At 40.1% G+C, this 16,541-nt stretch overlaps 1 protein-coding gene across 17 annotated transcripts in view; it reads right to left on the bottom strand.

The window, feature by feature from the left end:
* Pcm1 (pericentriolar material 1) overlaps window positions 1-15,614 on the bottom strand; it is a 90,870-nt gene extending 75,256 nt beyond the window's left edge. For 6 of the 17 annotated variants that reach the window (XM_042700325.1, XM_042700362.1, XM_042700352.1 and 3 more), the window contains exons 1-6: window positions 15,298-15,613; window positions 10,868-10,985; window positions 9,344-9,589; window positions 5,705-5,974; window positions 4,292-4,462; window positions 4,000-4,116 (exon numbers count right to left, since the gene is read on the bottom strand). In XM_042700325.1, the coding sequence (XP_042556259.1) occupies window positions 4,000-4,116; window positions 4,292-4,462; window positions 5,705-5,974; window positions 9,344-9,589; window positions 10,868-10,963 (900 nt within the window). In that variant the 5' untranslated portion in view covers window positions 10,964-10,985; window positions 15,298-15,613. Of the gene's footprint in view, window positions 1-3,999; window positions 4,117-4,291; window positions 4,463-5,704; window positions 5,975-9,343; window positions 9,590-10,867; window positions 10,986-13,635; window positions 13,706-15,297 lie in introns of those variants that run through there. The other 11 variants (XM_042700393.1, XM_042700406.1, XM_042700451.1 and 8 more) reach the window with 6 other exon arrangements.
* Window positions 15,615-16,541: the final 927 nt, after the last annotated feature.

Raw genomic sequence — 16,541 nt, 5'->3', positions numbered from 1 at the left:
TTCTAAGAAAATCATTTAATGAACTGAATCCTTAAAATCTACAGTAGAATAACCTTAAAAATCTGCAATAAACTTCAAGCAAATTCAAGAAAGTAATACTCATTTGTAAAGATACTTCTCAAAGAAACGTAAAAGCGGAAAGGCAAAAACATTAACTCCTTAAGGATGGAGGGAGGAAATTAATAGAAACTATGATGTACTACCTGTTAACTAAAACAGAATTTTAAAAAAGACAAAAATTTACAAAGAATACCATGAGAAACCTAGAACTTTGTTCCTTTCAAATTTCACTAGCTTTAAAAATAAGCAGTTAGCTTATTGTTGGGAGAAACCTCTTGCTTAGCGTTATTTATTTTTGCCAGACCTGGGACTTGAACTCAGGGCCTGGGCACTGTCCCTGAACTTCACTCAAGACTAGCACTGTACCACTTGAGCCACAGCACGACTTCCAGCTTTTTCTGTTTATGTGGTACTGAGGAATCGAACCCAGAACTTCATGCATGCTAGGCAAGCACTCTACCACTAAGCCACATTCCCAGCCCTTGCCTATTACCATTTTATGTAATAAACATGTACATAGCAGATTATCAAACTGTGTCCTCAAACTCTTATGAAGCCAGAAAGACAAAACAAACACACAAACTGTCAAAATATCTAGAGGTTAATATTTCTCATAAAAAGAAAATATAGCTGGCATTGGTGGCTCACACCTGTAATCCTAGCCACTCAGGAGGCTGAGATCTGAGGATCATAGTCCAAAGCCAGTCCGGGCAGAAAAGCCTCTGTGAGACATTTACCTCCAATTAACCACTAAAAAACCGGAAGTGTAGCTCAAAGTGGAAGAGTTCCAGCCTCAAGAAAAGAGTTCAGAGACAGTGCCCAGGCCCTAAATTCAAGTCCCACAATCACCACCACCACTACCACTAACTTTATATATATATGTATATATATAAAGTTATATATATATATATATACACACATATATAGATATATACATATCTAAAAGAGGAAATGATCAGCCCTTAATAAAATAGAAATAAACTCAAAATTAAACTAATGAAATAACTCACCTAGACTGATCTATTAGTAATAGAAAGTACTCTGCTCTTGCCAAATGAACATAAACATTTTTACAAATGCTATTTTAGTAGAACAAGTTGTCTTAAGTGGAATTATGTAGTTTTCTTTAAAGTTAATTTGACTTCCTTTATGCAAATCACCAAAAACTAAAAGAAAGCTTAAGCAATGAAGGAAACACCTAAAAATATTAACAAACAAGTCAGCTACAAAAATAAGTATTTTTCTAAACAATGGAAAGGAGTTCTAACAGCAACATAAATACAAATATAAGAAAAATAAGATGTGTTGGAAGAAATGAGTGAGAATGTTAAAAGGGGGTAACACTAAGATACAGTATATACATAAACTGCTTTGTTATATAGCAACTCCTTTGCACAACCATATAAAACAAAAAAAATTGCACAACCACATAAAAGATAATAAACAAAAGTATTTCTTTTTACAAAGAAAGGAAAGCTAATAGTTTGTTCTGTTTTCCTTTTCTTTCATGAATGACACAGAAAGACAAAAATTAAAAATATCATTGTGATGAACTCAAGTATCAGATACAAAGGGCCAACTAACTGATGGTCTAAATTCCTGAATGTGTTCTATATTTTAAGGCTTTGATTGTAAAAATGACATTTAATTATTTTTTAAAATCTTTATTAAAATCAGACACTTAATAATCTATGGATAGATATATATAAAAGTAAAAAAAAAAGACTAAGGGACAGCATTTTATTAATGTAAATTAGTGTAATTAATAAAGTTAATAATTTATATACTTAAGATATTATCAAGCTGGGCGCCAGTGGCTCCTGCCTATAATCCTAGCTACTCAGGAGGCTAAGATCTGGGGATCGCCGTTCAAAGCCAGCCCAGGCAGGAAAGTCCGTAAGACTCCAATTAACCACTCAGAAAACCAGAAGTGGCGCTGTTGTTCAAGTGGTAGAGTGCTAGCCTTAAGCTGAAGAGCCAAGGACCAGAGTTCAAGCCCCATGACCAACCAAAATAATAATAATAATAATAGCAAAAACAGAAAAGCAATAAAGAAGAAATATGAACAAAAGAGGTACTCTTGTACAGACTTCCCAAATTAATACTGTGAAGTATACCTTTAAGGGAAATCTACATTTTGGGCTATATTTTCCAATTAGGTTTCAATTCCCTGTCATTCTGAAGTCTGTCACCTTTCCCTTTTGGACTTGTAGTAACGTCAATAAGCTTCTTGTGAAGCTCAATCCCCTAGTTTGTCTAAAATACACAGTCAAATTCTCAGACTAAAAGATGCCTTCTTTACTAAATAGTGTTAGCGTATTATTTTCTTAATACAAAGTTCTGTTTAACACATAAGCCAGCCTTGTAAATACATACTAAAATTTCTTGGTCCATCGTTCTTTAAAAAGCAATCCAGGGGCTAGGAAGGTGGCTCAGTCGTAGAGTGCTTGCCTTGCATGCATGAAGGCCTGCATTCAATTCCTCAGCACCACATAAGCAGAAAAAGCCAGAAGTGGTGCTGTGGTTCAAGTGGTAGAACATTAGCTTTGAGCTGAAGAGCTGAGGGACAGTGCATAGACCCAGAGTTGAAGCCCCACAACCGACAGAAAAAAAAAAAAAGCAATCCACCCATTTACTAAGTAAGTAAATTACTTAGTGAGATTTTAAGTTTCTTTATACTAACCTCTTGCTTATTAAACTTAAATCCTCAACAATTTCTAAGGTATACAAAACTGCTTATTCTGATACATATTAATGAACTTTCACGTCATGATTTTGTTACTATGAAGTAATTCTCACCATGGTATATACTTTAGACTAACAGATAAATTATAATTAATTATACCATTTCCCACACTTCCCCAACAAATTCCTTTACATACACTACCCCTTCTATTTCTACTAACAGGTAAGAAATTATTCTCAATACTACTGTAAATATAGAAGCCATTGTCCCACAACGGAATCAACTTTCAACAATTCTTTGGACCAATCCCTTCTAAGTATTTCCTGGTAAAATAAGATAGAGAAAAAAAATGAAATTTCCTTCTTAAATTAGAAAGAGCAGGGAAGACAAAAAAGGCAGATAAGAAACTATTCAGGTCAATACTAAAAGGAAACAAACCCTCAGTTTCCTAATGCTGAGTAGCATTTTGGAACGTACTTCAAAAACAATGAAATATATATGGTAATCCTTTCAAAAGAAAAGTCATTTTGGCAATAGGATCTAAGCTTCTAAGGCATGATTATAGGCACATCTGTTAAATATGCTTAGAAACAATAGTTTTTGAAACATATTAACTTATATGAACTAAGTCTAATCTACAAACTGCTGCTGAAAGCTTTAAAAATTGTATTTTCAAAGGACAGTATTTTTATAAATTTCATGCTACAGTAAAGAATTAAAGTGTATTTCTTACTGTAAGAAAATAATGTAAATACTGTCCTGATCCTACTGTCATTTTTTCAGCGTTTTGATCATTTGATTTTGCTACAGTATTACTATCTAAAAAAGGAAAAATCTTAAAGAGTGGTCCGTCCATGGCGAATGAACATAGAGACTTCTTGCTGACTACATGTTTAGCAGTCATTACTATTATTACTGATTACTAATAGTCATCAGAACCACAATGAATTTTACCTTTCCTAATGCTTTTTAAAATTAGGAAAATTGTGCTAAACAAAACTAGAGAAACAATGTTTCTCTACGTTGAAGTTCAGAAATGACTAGATTTTCAATTCAATCACTGTATTTTTAATCCTTGTACATTAAAGTTTTAAACCTCCATGTTTAAGAAATGTATACAGCATTAACAATTTGAGGGTTTCTTCCCCAGAATAAATTTTTTATTAAAGAATATCTATAAGATATCATCTTGAAAAATGGAGGAACGTTTAAAACTTCATTTCCAGTACTTTAGTTACCAAAATGCTGCTTACCGTGGTATCTGAAGCCTCAGACTGCACATCTATGTTTAGCGATGTGCTCTCAGCTACAGAACCAGATCCCACAGCTGAATCTACAGTCCGAACATCCTCCTCCTCATTTTCTCTAGCCTGAAATATTTTAGTGGTATAAATCATACAACTATTAAAAAGGACAATAAAATGCTATAATGGATGTCACAAGTTTTTAAATATTCTGGTGTGGCATCAGAATGTCACTAATGTATATAATTCATATATTATAAAAAAACAACTTGATATATTACTTAAAAGGTCCAAAACTTACAAGGATTTTTTGGAGAAATTTCATGTATGACTTTTCTTGTTCTTTAAGGTGATCTATTAGATGAGTAAGACGCTCAACATTAGCAGATCTTTCATTTTTTTCCACAAGGTCTTCTCGCATAGAACTAGCTTTAGTAAGATAGTCACGAATTTGAACAAGCCTACTTACAATCTATAGGGCAAATGTTAAAGAGAATGAAAAATACATGTAGGTTTATCATATAAATTTATATATGCAAAATATGTGAGCAAAACAAACTTTAACCAGAACATAATTAACAATACTAAAAATTTCAATCACTTATTTATGTGAAAATTGAACAATGAAACCTACTGAAATTGGTTTGGGAAGATAGAAGAGATGAGGTAAAGTGATGGAAGGGGTAAATCTGATCAAGGTACACTACACTATGCAGATATGGACATCTCAAATGAAACCCACCTATACAACTGATGTTAATAAAAAATATGGAAGAAATTTTTAAACACAAAAAAATTTTAGCCGGGCCCCAGTGTAATCCTAGCTGTAATCCTAGCCTGTAATACTAGCTACTCAGGAGACTGAGATCTGAGAATCATGGTTCAAAGCCAGCCCAGGCAAGAAAGTCCATGAAACTTTTATCTTCAATAAACCACCAGAAAACCGGAAGTGGCGCTGTAGCTCAAGTGGTACAGCACTAGCCTTGAGCTGAACAGCTGAGGGAAAGTGCTCAAGCCCAGAGCGCTCAAGCCCAGAGTTCAAGCCCCACGACTGACAAAAAAAAAAAAAAAAAATTTAATGGAAACTCCTCTGTACAACTACTTAAAAACTTTAACTTATACGTAAAATTTATAAAACAAATTGCCCATTTATATGTCTTCCTCATATAAATTAAATCCTTATAAATATCTTTGAAAGTGCTTTTCAGAAAAACAGTATTGTCAGGCACCAGTGGCTCCTGCCTGAAATCCTAGCTACTCAGGAAGCTAGGTCCCAGAGTATTGAGGTTTCAAACCAGCATAGGCAGAAAAGTCTCAGAATGCCATCTTCAAAATAACCAGCAATTTAAAAAACCAGGACTGGGGCTGGGAATGTGGCTTAGTATAGACTGCTTGCCTAGAGTACATGAAGCCCTGGAGTCAATTCCTCAGTACCATATAAACAGAAAAGGCTGGACTTGAGCAAAAAGCAGCTCAGGGACAGTGCCCAGGTCCTGAGTTCAAGCCCCAGGACTGGCAAAAAAATACATAAATAAAAAAGTAGGGCTGGAAGCCTAAATAGGCACCAGTTGAATGGGCAACTCAAACAAGTTTGAGTCCCTGCATTCAAATTCCAGTTTTACCAAACACTTCTTACTAGAAATCAACATTTGGTATTTGGTAAGTAAAAATGTACATTTGAAATTTGTAAAAATAAACAAAAGAAACATATTACCTGACTGCTTTCCATTGCAGGCTCTCCTCTCCCGTCCTCTTCTGATACATGACAATTTTGTAAAAGGTCATTACTTAAAGCAGATGCAAACAACTTTTTACATTGTGTTGATCCAACCATTTCTCTTTTTTGAAGACTTGTAGCAGCGTCTTTGCTCTTATTAGTATTAATCTGCATAGGTAAAAAGTTGAAGGGCTTTCTGTTTTCACTAAGCTGACGTTTGTTGTTAGCAGCTGTTGCTCTACCTTGAGAATCACTTCCAATGCTTCTCTACACACACACACAAAAAAAAAATCACACAAACATTAATCTTTTAACTTCAATGTTCTTAGTTCCACTATCAGTTACTTTACTGAGGTATATTCAAAAAATATTTCAAAGATCTATAAAATTGTTTTAATAAAAGAATTAAAGTAATCATTCTCTAATCACCTCATTTTCCTGAAACAATTCATCTGATAACTATGAATAAGTGACATACTAGGACTATAACCACATTTACAGAATTCTCACAGGCTCTGGACTCAAGAAATTAATGTTAATTAATATAAGTATCAGCACAAACATTTGTCTATATGAAGCACTGTTTGAAAAAGTACTTTAAAGATAGGGATATAGCTCATAGGTAGAATGCTTGCCTAACATGTTTAAGACTCTGGCTTCAATCACAAGCCCACATATTTGAAGAAAAAAAAAATCAGTTTAATACCTGCTGTAAACTAAAACTAGTAAAGTATTTCCTAAGCAGAACACAGTCATTTCCATCATCAGACTTAAATCTATTTGCTATGTATTTGGGAACCACTTTACTTCTGCAAACTATAGATGTGTTAGTAAAATACTGATAAAGAGTTCATTGGGGTTTTTTTTTTTTCAGTCGTGGGGCTTGAACTCTGGGCTTGAGAGCCATCCCTCAGCTCTTCAGCTCAAGACTAGTGCTCTATTGCTTGATCAACAGGGCCACTTCCAGTTTTCTGGTGGTTAACTGGAGATAAGAGTCTCACGGACTTTCCTGCCTGGGCTGGCTTTGAACCATGATCCTCAGATCTCAGCCTCCTGAATAGCTAGGATTACAGGTGTGAGCCACCAGTGCCCAGCAAAAGTTCTTTGTTACTTCTATTTGCTTATAGTGGTTATAAAAACAAATCAATCTTATTCTAATCTAACACATCCTACACTTAACAATACCTACATTAAACTTAATTTTATTCAGTTAATATCATGCAAAATTTACTTTTATAATAAACTTATTAATTAGCAATAGTAATGAAGTCCAGAAAGTTGTGTACTGGGCAAGTTTAGAAATAAGACTTTGGGGCTGGGAAGGTGGCTCAGTGGCAGAGAGCTTGCCTTACAAGCCTGAGGCCCTGGGTTCGATTCCTCAGCACCATATAAGCAAAAAGAAAAAAGCCAGAAGTGGCGCTGTGGCTCAAGTGGTAGAGCGCTAGCCTTGAGCTGAAGAGCTGAGGGACAGCGCCCAGGCCCAGAGTTCAGGCCCCACGACTGGACCCAAAAAAAAAAAAAAAAGAAATAAGACTTTGTCTCTCTTCAAGACACAGTACCATCATTGATTCCTTCCACATGCATAGAAACTTTTATTAAAACATGTTTGTACATCTTTATGGGATACAATGTAATTAAATACACATGACAATACCTAATGATTAAATTAGGGTAATGAATACTTGCACCTCCTCTAACATTTATCACTTCTTTGCTTTAGCACTTCCATACTGCCCTAATTGTTTCTTAAATACATCGTGTGTGTGTGTGTGTGTGTGTGTGTGTGTGTGTGTGTGTATGTATATATATTTGAGGGGGGGGTTCGTTTTTTGCCAGTCTTGTGGCTTGAACTCAGGGCCTGGGCACTATCCAAGCTTCTTTTTTTTTTGGGGGGGGGGGGGAGGGGCAGGGAGAGTCCAGTCGTGGGGCCTGAACTCTGGGCCTGGGCGCTATCCCTCAGCTCTTCAGCTCAAGGCTAGCGCTCTACCACTGGAGCCACAGCACCACGTCCGGCTTTTTTCTTTTTGCTTATGTGGTGCTGAGGAATTGAACCAAGGGCCTCAGGCATGCAAGGCAAGCGCTCTACCACTGAGCCACCTTCCCAGCCCTATCCGAGCTTCTTTTGCTCAAAGCTAGCACTCTACCACTTAAGACCCGTACCACTTCCAGCTTTTTCTGTTCATATGGTACTGAGGAATCAGAACCCAGGGTTTCATGCATGGTAGGCAAGCACTCTACCACTGAGCCACATTCCCAGACCCAAATCATATACAATCATGATGATTAACTACCCTACTGTGATGTAGAAAATAAGAATTACATCCTCCTGTCCATGTTTTGGTATCCCTTTCTGACCTGTTTTTGTAATTTCTCCCATGTCCTTTCCTAGCAACCACTATTATACTCCATTTTCCATAAAATTGGATTTTTTTTTTTTTGGTCAGAGACAGGGACTGAGACTGATGCTTCTGCTCACTGGCTAGTGCTCTAACAACTGAGCCCAATCAACGGGAAGAGTAGAAGAGAACAAGAATCCTGAAGGATAATGTTCAAAGGATGTTTTATACATGTGTATACTCAGACTACACACCACACACAAATATAGAACAATTAACCTACCAAACACTGTTTGAAAAAGGGGAGAGAAGAAGGAAAGAAGATCCCAAGATTGACTTTTTTAGGCACCATTTAAAATCAAATTCAGGGCTGGGAAGGTGGCTCGGTGGTAGAGCGCTTGCCTTGCATGCTCGAGGCCCTGGGTTCGATTCCTCAGCACCACATAAGCAAAAAGAAAAAAGCCGGAAGTGGTGCTGTGGCTGAAGTGGTAGAGCACAAGCCTTAAGCTGAAGATCTGAGGGATATCGCCCAGGCCCAGAGTTCAGGCCCCATGACCGGACCCCCCCCCCAAAAAATAAATAATAAAATAAAATAAAATAAAATTCAAAAGCAAAATTTCTTAGTTCATTTAATAATTAGCCCTGATAGTCTGCACCAGATATCAATTATTTTTGTCTTTTATTCTTTTGCTTTTGAGTTAACATACATTTGTAATAAGGGGATTATACTGCAGTATTTCCATACACACACAATATAGTTTGAACAAATTCATTTCCTCTACTATATTTTCTTTACTTCTCTCTCCCCCTTTTCAAACAGTGTTTAGTGCGTTTAATTGTTCTATATTTATGTGTGGTGTATAGTCTGGGTATACATATAAAACATCCTTTGAACCTCTTTACCCTTCAGTATTCCCTTTCTCTTCAACTCCTCCCATTGATTCACTCCTAAACAGTCCCCTCCTATCCTTTTTTTTTTTTTTGGTCTGTTGTGGGGCTTAAAATCAGGGCCCGTGTGCTGTCCCTGAGCTCTTTTGCTCAAGACTAGCACTCTACTATTCTGAGCCACAGAGGCACTTTTTTTTTTCTTTCCTGTTTTTCTGGTGGTTAACTGGAAGTAAGAGTCTGATTGACCTTTCTGCCCAGGCTGGCTTTGAACCGTGATCCTTGGATCTCAGCCTCCTGAGAAGCTAGGATTACAGATCTGAGTCATCAGCATCTGGATCATTCTTACATTCTTAAGACAAACTCATTTCAATATTTCCCAGTCAGAACTTGATTTTTAAAATAATTCACAAACCTGATCTAAGTCACTGAAGTTTATCCGCTGTTTAAGTTTCTCTAATTCTGCCTGCTCTGGGACAGACATCTGAGTCATATATCTACTGTGTGGAAAGGTATGTGGAGTCTTGGTTCTTCGTCTTCCAACTCCAGGTGATGACTCGGGAGAAATATCATTAGTTACCCTTTTATCACTTTCTACACCAAACTTTTTCTTATTCTTTTCTGATGATCTATTTGCCTTCTTCTGTTGGCCACTCCAATCCTTTGAGAAAGTAAAAGCAAAAGTTAATCTGGCCTCTATCAAATCAGGAAAATAATTTTGGTATGCTTAAAAAACTTTGACCAGTCTTAAAATTGAAATTACATTTTTTAACATAAACATTCTTTTCTCAAGACATTTATTTCCACCAACTTATTTTCCTTTCATGTCCATCCTAATTTTATTTTATCCTTCAAAAAGCAGATTACTTATTATAGGTCATTAGCTAACATAAATCCCAAAATTCCAACCAAGAATAAATTTAAACAAGCCAGGCGCCAGTGGCTCACGCCTGTAATCCTAGCTACTTAGGAGGCTGAGATCTGAGGATCGCCGTTCAAAGCCAGCCTGGGCAAAAGTCCATGAAACTCTTATCTCCAATAAACCACCAGGAAACCGGAAGTGGCGCTGTAGCTCAAGTGGTAGTGCTTGCCTTGAGCTGAAGAGCTAAGGGACAGCGCCCAGGCCCAGAGTTCAAGCCCCATGACTGACCAAAAAAAAAAAAAAAAGAAGAAATTTAAACATTTTGAAAAGCTTTTTGTGTATTGTTTTTGCTCTGATCTTGCTCTGATCTTCAGATAAGACATTGAGTTTCTGTCTGGGGCTGGCTTTAGACTAAGTTCTAACACATTCACACTGAAAAACTTTTAGTTATTGCTACAATAAAAATCATTATGGGTATCTTCTCTATTTATGATAAAACCTGCCTTTTCATGAACTGTCACTCGATCCCAATCCACATTCCTACTAATTTTAATACTATTACCCCACCTTTTGTAGCCATAGATGACTGGAAAATAATGTATAATCTAAATTGTGACAATCATATTTTAAATTGTCAACCTGGAACTAAAAGGCAAGTCAGTAGATAATTTTAACTATTACTAAATTTTTAGAATTTAGAATACATTCTAAATCTGTATTCTAAATTTAGAATACATCCAGAGTATACCACATAAACTAGAGGAAAGATAGTCTGTGAAGACAAAAGCTAAAGAAACACAAAAGTGAAATAGAATCACAGTAGTGAAAAAACAATCCTGACAACTTTCTTGTTCCTTCTTTTGTAACAGACTCCATAAAAGACCTTACATTCTTTTTCACTTAAGCAAACTCAAGTTGACAGTTATCTGTGTCAATTAATACTCCAGAGATTTTAATATACTTCCAGTAGTATTTACAATGTTTCAGTGACTTAAACTTGATTGAAGGAAAGTTGCATTTTAACAATGATTAAATGTTATTGATCAATAACATACCATCTACAATAAGATAGCATACCATGTTATTAAGTCGATCGTCAACACACTCACTGCTCCAGTTGGGTAAATCCTGATCATTCATACTTTCTTCAAAAGGACTTCCTCCTGTGGCCATACTGACTTTCCCAAATAACTTTCTGAAAAACAAGTAAAAACTTAACTTTTTTTCCTGATTTAAAAATGATTTATTTACTTACTTATTTAGACACTGAGGATTAAAGGCAAGGAGGCAAGCATTCTCTGCTGTGCTCTGTTCACAGAACCCAAACCTAAGTTTTTTAACACATAAAAAGAAACTATAGTTTTTATATGATTTCATGAGACTTGGCAATATAAAAAATACAAAACCTAATTTTAACAAATTAAAAAAGTTGGGCTGGGAAGGTGGCTCAATAGTAGAGTGCTTGCCTTGCATGCATGAGGCCCTGGGTTTGATTCCTCAGCACCACATAAACAGAAAAGGCCGCTGTGGCTCTAGTGGTAGAGCGCTAGCCTTGAGCTGAAGAGCTGAGGAACAGTGCCCAGCCCAGAGTTCAGGCCCCACGACCAGACCAAATAAATAAATAAATAAATAAATAAACATGGTTAAACATCTTTAACAGGGGCTGGGAAGGTGGCTCAGTGTTAAGAGTGCTTGCCTCGCATGTATGAGGCCTGGGTTCCATTCCTCAGCACCACATAAACAGAAAAAGCTGGAAGTGGCACTGTGGCACTATGGCTCAAGCGGTACAGCACTATTTTTGAGCTGAAGAACTGAGGGACGGAGCCCAGGCCCCGATTTCAAGCCTCATGATGGAGAGAGGGAGAGAGAGAGAGAGAGAGAGAGAGAGAGAGAGAGAGAGAGAGAGAGAGAAAGAGTGTGTTACAGATAAATAAGATTGACAAACCTTTAGCCTAATTAACCAAAAGGGAAAAGACCCAAATTAAGAAAACTAGGGATAAAAAAGCGCAATCACAGCAAATACCACTGAAATACAACAGATCATGAGAGAATACTTTGAAGATCTATATTTTAGCCTTGTATAACTGAGGTCTTTTGTTTGATCCCAATACTACCCGATCCCTGAGGTTACAGTTACATTAGTCAGGTGGAGTACATTTCTTTTTGGACAATACCACCCTATTTTTCTTATTTTATAATTTTCCAGAAAAACAAACAAAATTCACTAGGATTGGAAATAAAATATAATCAACTACCAATTTGTATTTTCTATTATAGTTTCATTTCAGTCTTCATAAAAGTTTATAAATCTGTTAGGTTTTTTTGGAGGGGTGGAGTGGGGGGTGACTAATACTAGTTTTTAAACTCAGGGCCTTAAACTCTTGGCTTTTTTTCCCCCAGTCATGGCTGGCATTCTATCACTTAGGCCACTAAGTGATTTTGCTAGTTAACTGAACACTGTCTCCCAGACTTTTCTGCACAGGCTGGCTTTGAAATTTAAGCCTCAGATTCCAGCCTCCTGTGTAGGAAGGATTACAGGCTTGAGCCACTACCATTCTTTTGTTTTTCTTTTTCTCTTTTGCTGGTACTGGGGCTTGCATTCGGACCTCAAGCTCTCACCTTACTTTATTTCTGAATCATGTTTTCAATGACACTTGGTGCGCTGCTACTTGAGCCATGCCACCAGTCCTTGTGTTTTTTTTTAATAGAAAACAAGAATATACTAAGTTGTTTTTTTTTTTTGGTGGGTTGTGGGGCTTGAACTCTGGACCTGCAAATTGTCCCTCAGCTCTTCAGCTCAAAGCTAGCACTCCACCACTTGAGCCACACACTTCAGATCCTTTTTAATTTTTGTCAGTTGTGGGGCCTCAACTCTGGGCCTGGGTGCTGTCCCTCAGCTCTTTAGCTCAAGGCTAGCGCTCTACCACTTGAGCCACAGCGCCACTTCCGGTTTTTTCTGCTTATGTGGTGCTGAGGAATCGAACCCAGGGCCTCATGCATTCAAGGCAAGCACTCTATCACTGAGCCACCTTCCAAGTCCCTATTAAATTTTGAAAATAGGCTTTTTTTCCTCTTTCCTTCCTTCCCTTTTTCCTTCCTCCCTCACTTTTTCTCCCTTCCCATTTGCTGTTTTTGTTGCGATAGGATCTTGCCATGTAGCCAGACTGGCCTATAACTTGCTTGGTAGCCCTATCTTCCCAAGTGCCAGAACTACAGGCATATATGTGCCAGAATTTTTTCTTTAAAAAATAACGAAAATTTCTAAAACATTTTTAAACAAAACTTCTAATTCCCATCCTTTAGTCATTTACTTGCTAAATTACCTTTAGGAATTAAATTACTTTCTCTCAGTGTGCTAACATTCTCCAATACTGACTTAATCCTTGGCAATGCACAAGACTTGATGTTCACAGCAATTTTAGATAACTAAAAGTATGTCAGTTGAAGGCAAAACTTAAAAAGCAAGAAAGTTTATGAACAAAAGGTAAAGTTAACTAATAGAAATATGGAAGGAGATGACTTGAGATGAAATGGATTTGGAAAAATAAGTTATCTGAACAGTTATCACAGGACAAATTCAAACTCAAATGGGCTGAAGAAACTCTGAAGACAAAGAAATTTCAAAAGATATTACATATTCTAGTAATTACTACCAATAGCATGGCTCTTTCCATGAAAGACACAAACAGAAAGTAGAGCAGCAGAGTGAAGGCCACAGCAAACTCAGAAACTTTACTAAGTGGGCACTCCATCATGCACTTATTTTTGGATAGTGCTGTCCACCATAAACTATTACAGTTCAAGTATAATGCAAAGGAAACTAATATATAACCACATCAAATTACCTCTTCAGAAGCTAGTTTTTGCAGCTCAGAAACAGCACCTTTCCTGTCCACGCTTCAAAGCTGTTGTCTGCTTATTAAGAAAACACAACAAAAAACAACAACACGTGGGCAGACTTCTATACTGTTAAGTATAGAACGACAAACACCACACTTGTGGTTCAAAATGTTAGCATACCAACAAGAGAAAAATAAAATTTATCAACACTTTACGTTCAATTTACCTTAATCATTTTGGAAAACAATGTGATATATACATACATAAATCTCCAAAACCCTCTAAGATCCCCCCAAACACTAAAGTGACCATTTAACATCTACTATCATTATCATTTAAAGATTGTGGGCAAGTTTACTCTCTAACTTTACCAAGTCTTTTTACTTGCTGCCACGCAAACGATTCAACAAATCCATTGTTTAAAGTGTCTATGTGAACACTAATTACCTCTTAATAATCTTGACACGCTGACAAAGTGTACCTTTAAAGGTTTAAAAATCCTGTATTTTCACGGCACCCACCAGCTCTCACCAGGAAGATGGGGAAAGAAAGGGAGCAGGTGCAAGCGACGCTCCGGCTCTGCCAACACCCACTCGGGTAACCAGAGAAGACCAGAAGGCGGAGTCGGGTCAGCGGTTCAGGGGCGGAGGGGGTGGGGGCGCCCAGAAAGCCCGCTTCTTTCAGCGCCAAAACAACCGCTACCGGTTATTTTACAACCACAAGGTCTTCAAAGCAGACAGGATCTCTATGGATCTGTTCACACACACGCACTTATATGTATATATACACGTATATGTACACACATGGATTCACACGGACGTGCGTGTATATGCATGCGTACACATGTAACACGTGTGTATGGGAATAAGACAAGAGATCCACAAGTGTGGGCCTGGGGATGCAAAGTTCGCTCTACTGAACGCCCCGGCACGGCCGAATTCCCAAGCCCATCTCCTGCAAGATCACCGGCACCAGTGCCGGCCGAATGGGCGGCGAATCCCAGTCGGCTCCGGGTGGCTCCCGTGGCGATCAAGCTGGACGTGCAGTGCGGCACGGAGCGCGGGTGGCGGGAGGGGCGCGGGGAGAGCAGAGACCACAGCCACGCGCTCCCCGGAGCGCCCACCCCGGCCCGGCCGCCCCGACGCCACCACGGACGGCAGCGAAGGCCCCGCGGGGCGCGCAGCGCGGCGCGCTCCCCGGCCGCCCTCCCCACCCGGGACTCCGGCTTCGCCGGGTGGAATGCGGCGGGTGGGGTGGACGGAGCGCGGTCACGGGGCCTGCGGCCGCCTAGGCCTAGGCCCTCAAGAACTCGACCGGGGAGTCCCACACCACGGCCGGAGGGCTCGGCTTCCTCCTCCCGCCCCGGAGAGAGGCAAAGGCGTGGCGTCCTCCCCCCGTCCGCCCGCCCCCCACAGGCCAAGGAGCCACGGGGGGCGTCCGCCGTCGCCGACCTGCCCCGGATGCTCCCCCCGGAGATGGCGTCGGTCGGCCCCGACTGCCCAGGGAGCCCGAAGCTGGCAGCAAGAAGACCCCGGAGCCTGCGGAGGGGGCGTGGGCCCGAGCCAGGCCCGGCCGGAATCGCGTGTCCCCGGCTCCTCGTTCGCCCGCCCAGCCGCCCAGGACGCGCTGCCCTCGGTTGCCAAGGGCCGGCGACGCGCAGGCTTTACCTGTAAGCGAGGCAGCTCCTCCGGCCGGGACCGGACCTGTGGTGGACAGGCGCCCCAGAATCCGCCACCGGCGGCAGTTCTTCCTCAGAGAGCGCGGCAGGGAGGCCCACAACTTCCCTGCGGACGGCTTGGAGCCCAATGGCCGCCTTCCCTACCTTGGCTGCTGGGCGCCAACCGCCGCAGCCAGCGCCATCTTAGGATCTCATCGTGGTGGGAGAAGAGGGGAGGGGGAACCGCAGAGGGGGCCACGAGCGGCGGGACGTGCGCCGTCTCCTTGGCAACGGTCTGCGCGCGGAGGAGAACCCGTCCTGGCGGTCGGAGCCGCAGTGCGCGCTAGACCGGAGTCACGTGATCCAAAGGCGTCTTGGAGAGCTGATGTACTTCGTCTACCAACCAGAGACTGTATCCCAGAATGCCCGCTCCACTCGGGTTAATCAACTCTTCCCTCCCCCACCCTCCCGAGACACACACACACACACACACACACACTGTCCACCTCCCCCACCCTCCCGACACACACACACACACACACACACACACACACACCCTGTCCAGAAGGCTGGGGACTACAAATCCCAGCGTGCTGTGCGCTCCCTGGCCGTTCGAGGCCTGAGCGGAAGTAGATTGATTCTCTGGGGCCTGGGGGCGTCAACTCCGGAAGGTGCCGGAGGAGAGGGGAAGACTCGAATAGCTCTTCTGGTCCCTACGCACTGACGTTCCCGTCACTCTTGGAAGGAAACCAAAGGGCCTGTACAATCTAGTTCTGACTTTAACACATGAGAAAAACCCACGGGAGCTGAACAATTTGCCACACATAGGCAGCTAGTAAGAACGTATAAGTATTGCTAATAATTAGTGCCACCGTGGGTTGATTGATGTCCCACTTTTTCCTTACAAGCAACACATGATTTTAATCAGAACTTAATCCAGGAAATCTCGTCCTCACAACTTGTAGTCTCTGAATTCCCTTCATACAATCTTCTAAAGATTGGTAAATCATTGCTTTTTAAACACTGCTTTTATAAACAACGAAGTATTTGAGAGACAAAGCCAAACACCTGTCGGTTTCACTTGTGTGCAACTGCACACCAGTTTTGGCCGTTTAAAATTGTGGGATAAGATTTTTTTTAATTCAAAATAAGGCTAAGAAGGAATGAAGAATGGACTTCTGTGTTCCAATAACATCAAATAGCTCCTCTCAATCACCAACAGAAGTTAAAAGTAGTAGAACTGCACCTCAGAAC

Source organism: Dipodomys spectabilis, unplaced genomic scaffold, assembly GCF_019054845.1.
Source record: "Dipodomys spectabilis isolate Male_0828 unplaced genomic scaffold, ASM1905484v1 ptg000009l, whole genome shotgun sequence".
Classification (NCBI taxonomy): Eukaryota; Metazoa; Chordata; class Mammalia; order Rodentia; family Heteromyidae; genus Dipodomys; species Dipodomys spectabilis.
Note: the sequence above shows the minus strand (reverse complement) of the source record. Positions and strands in the feature narration are given on the sequence as shown.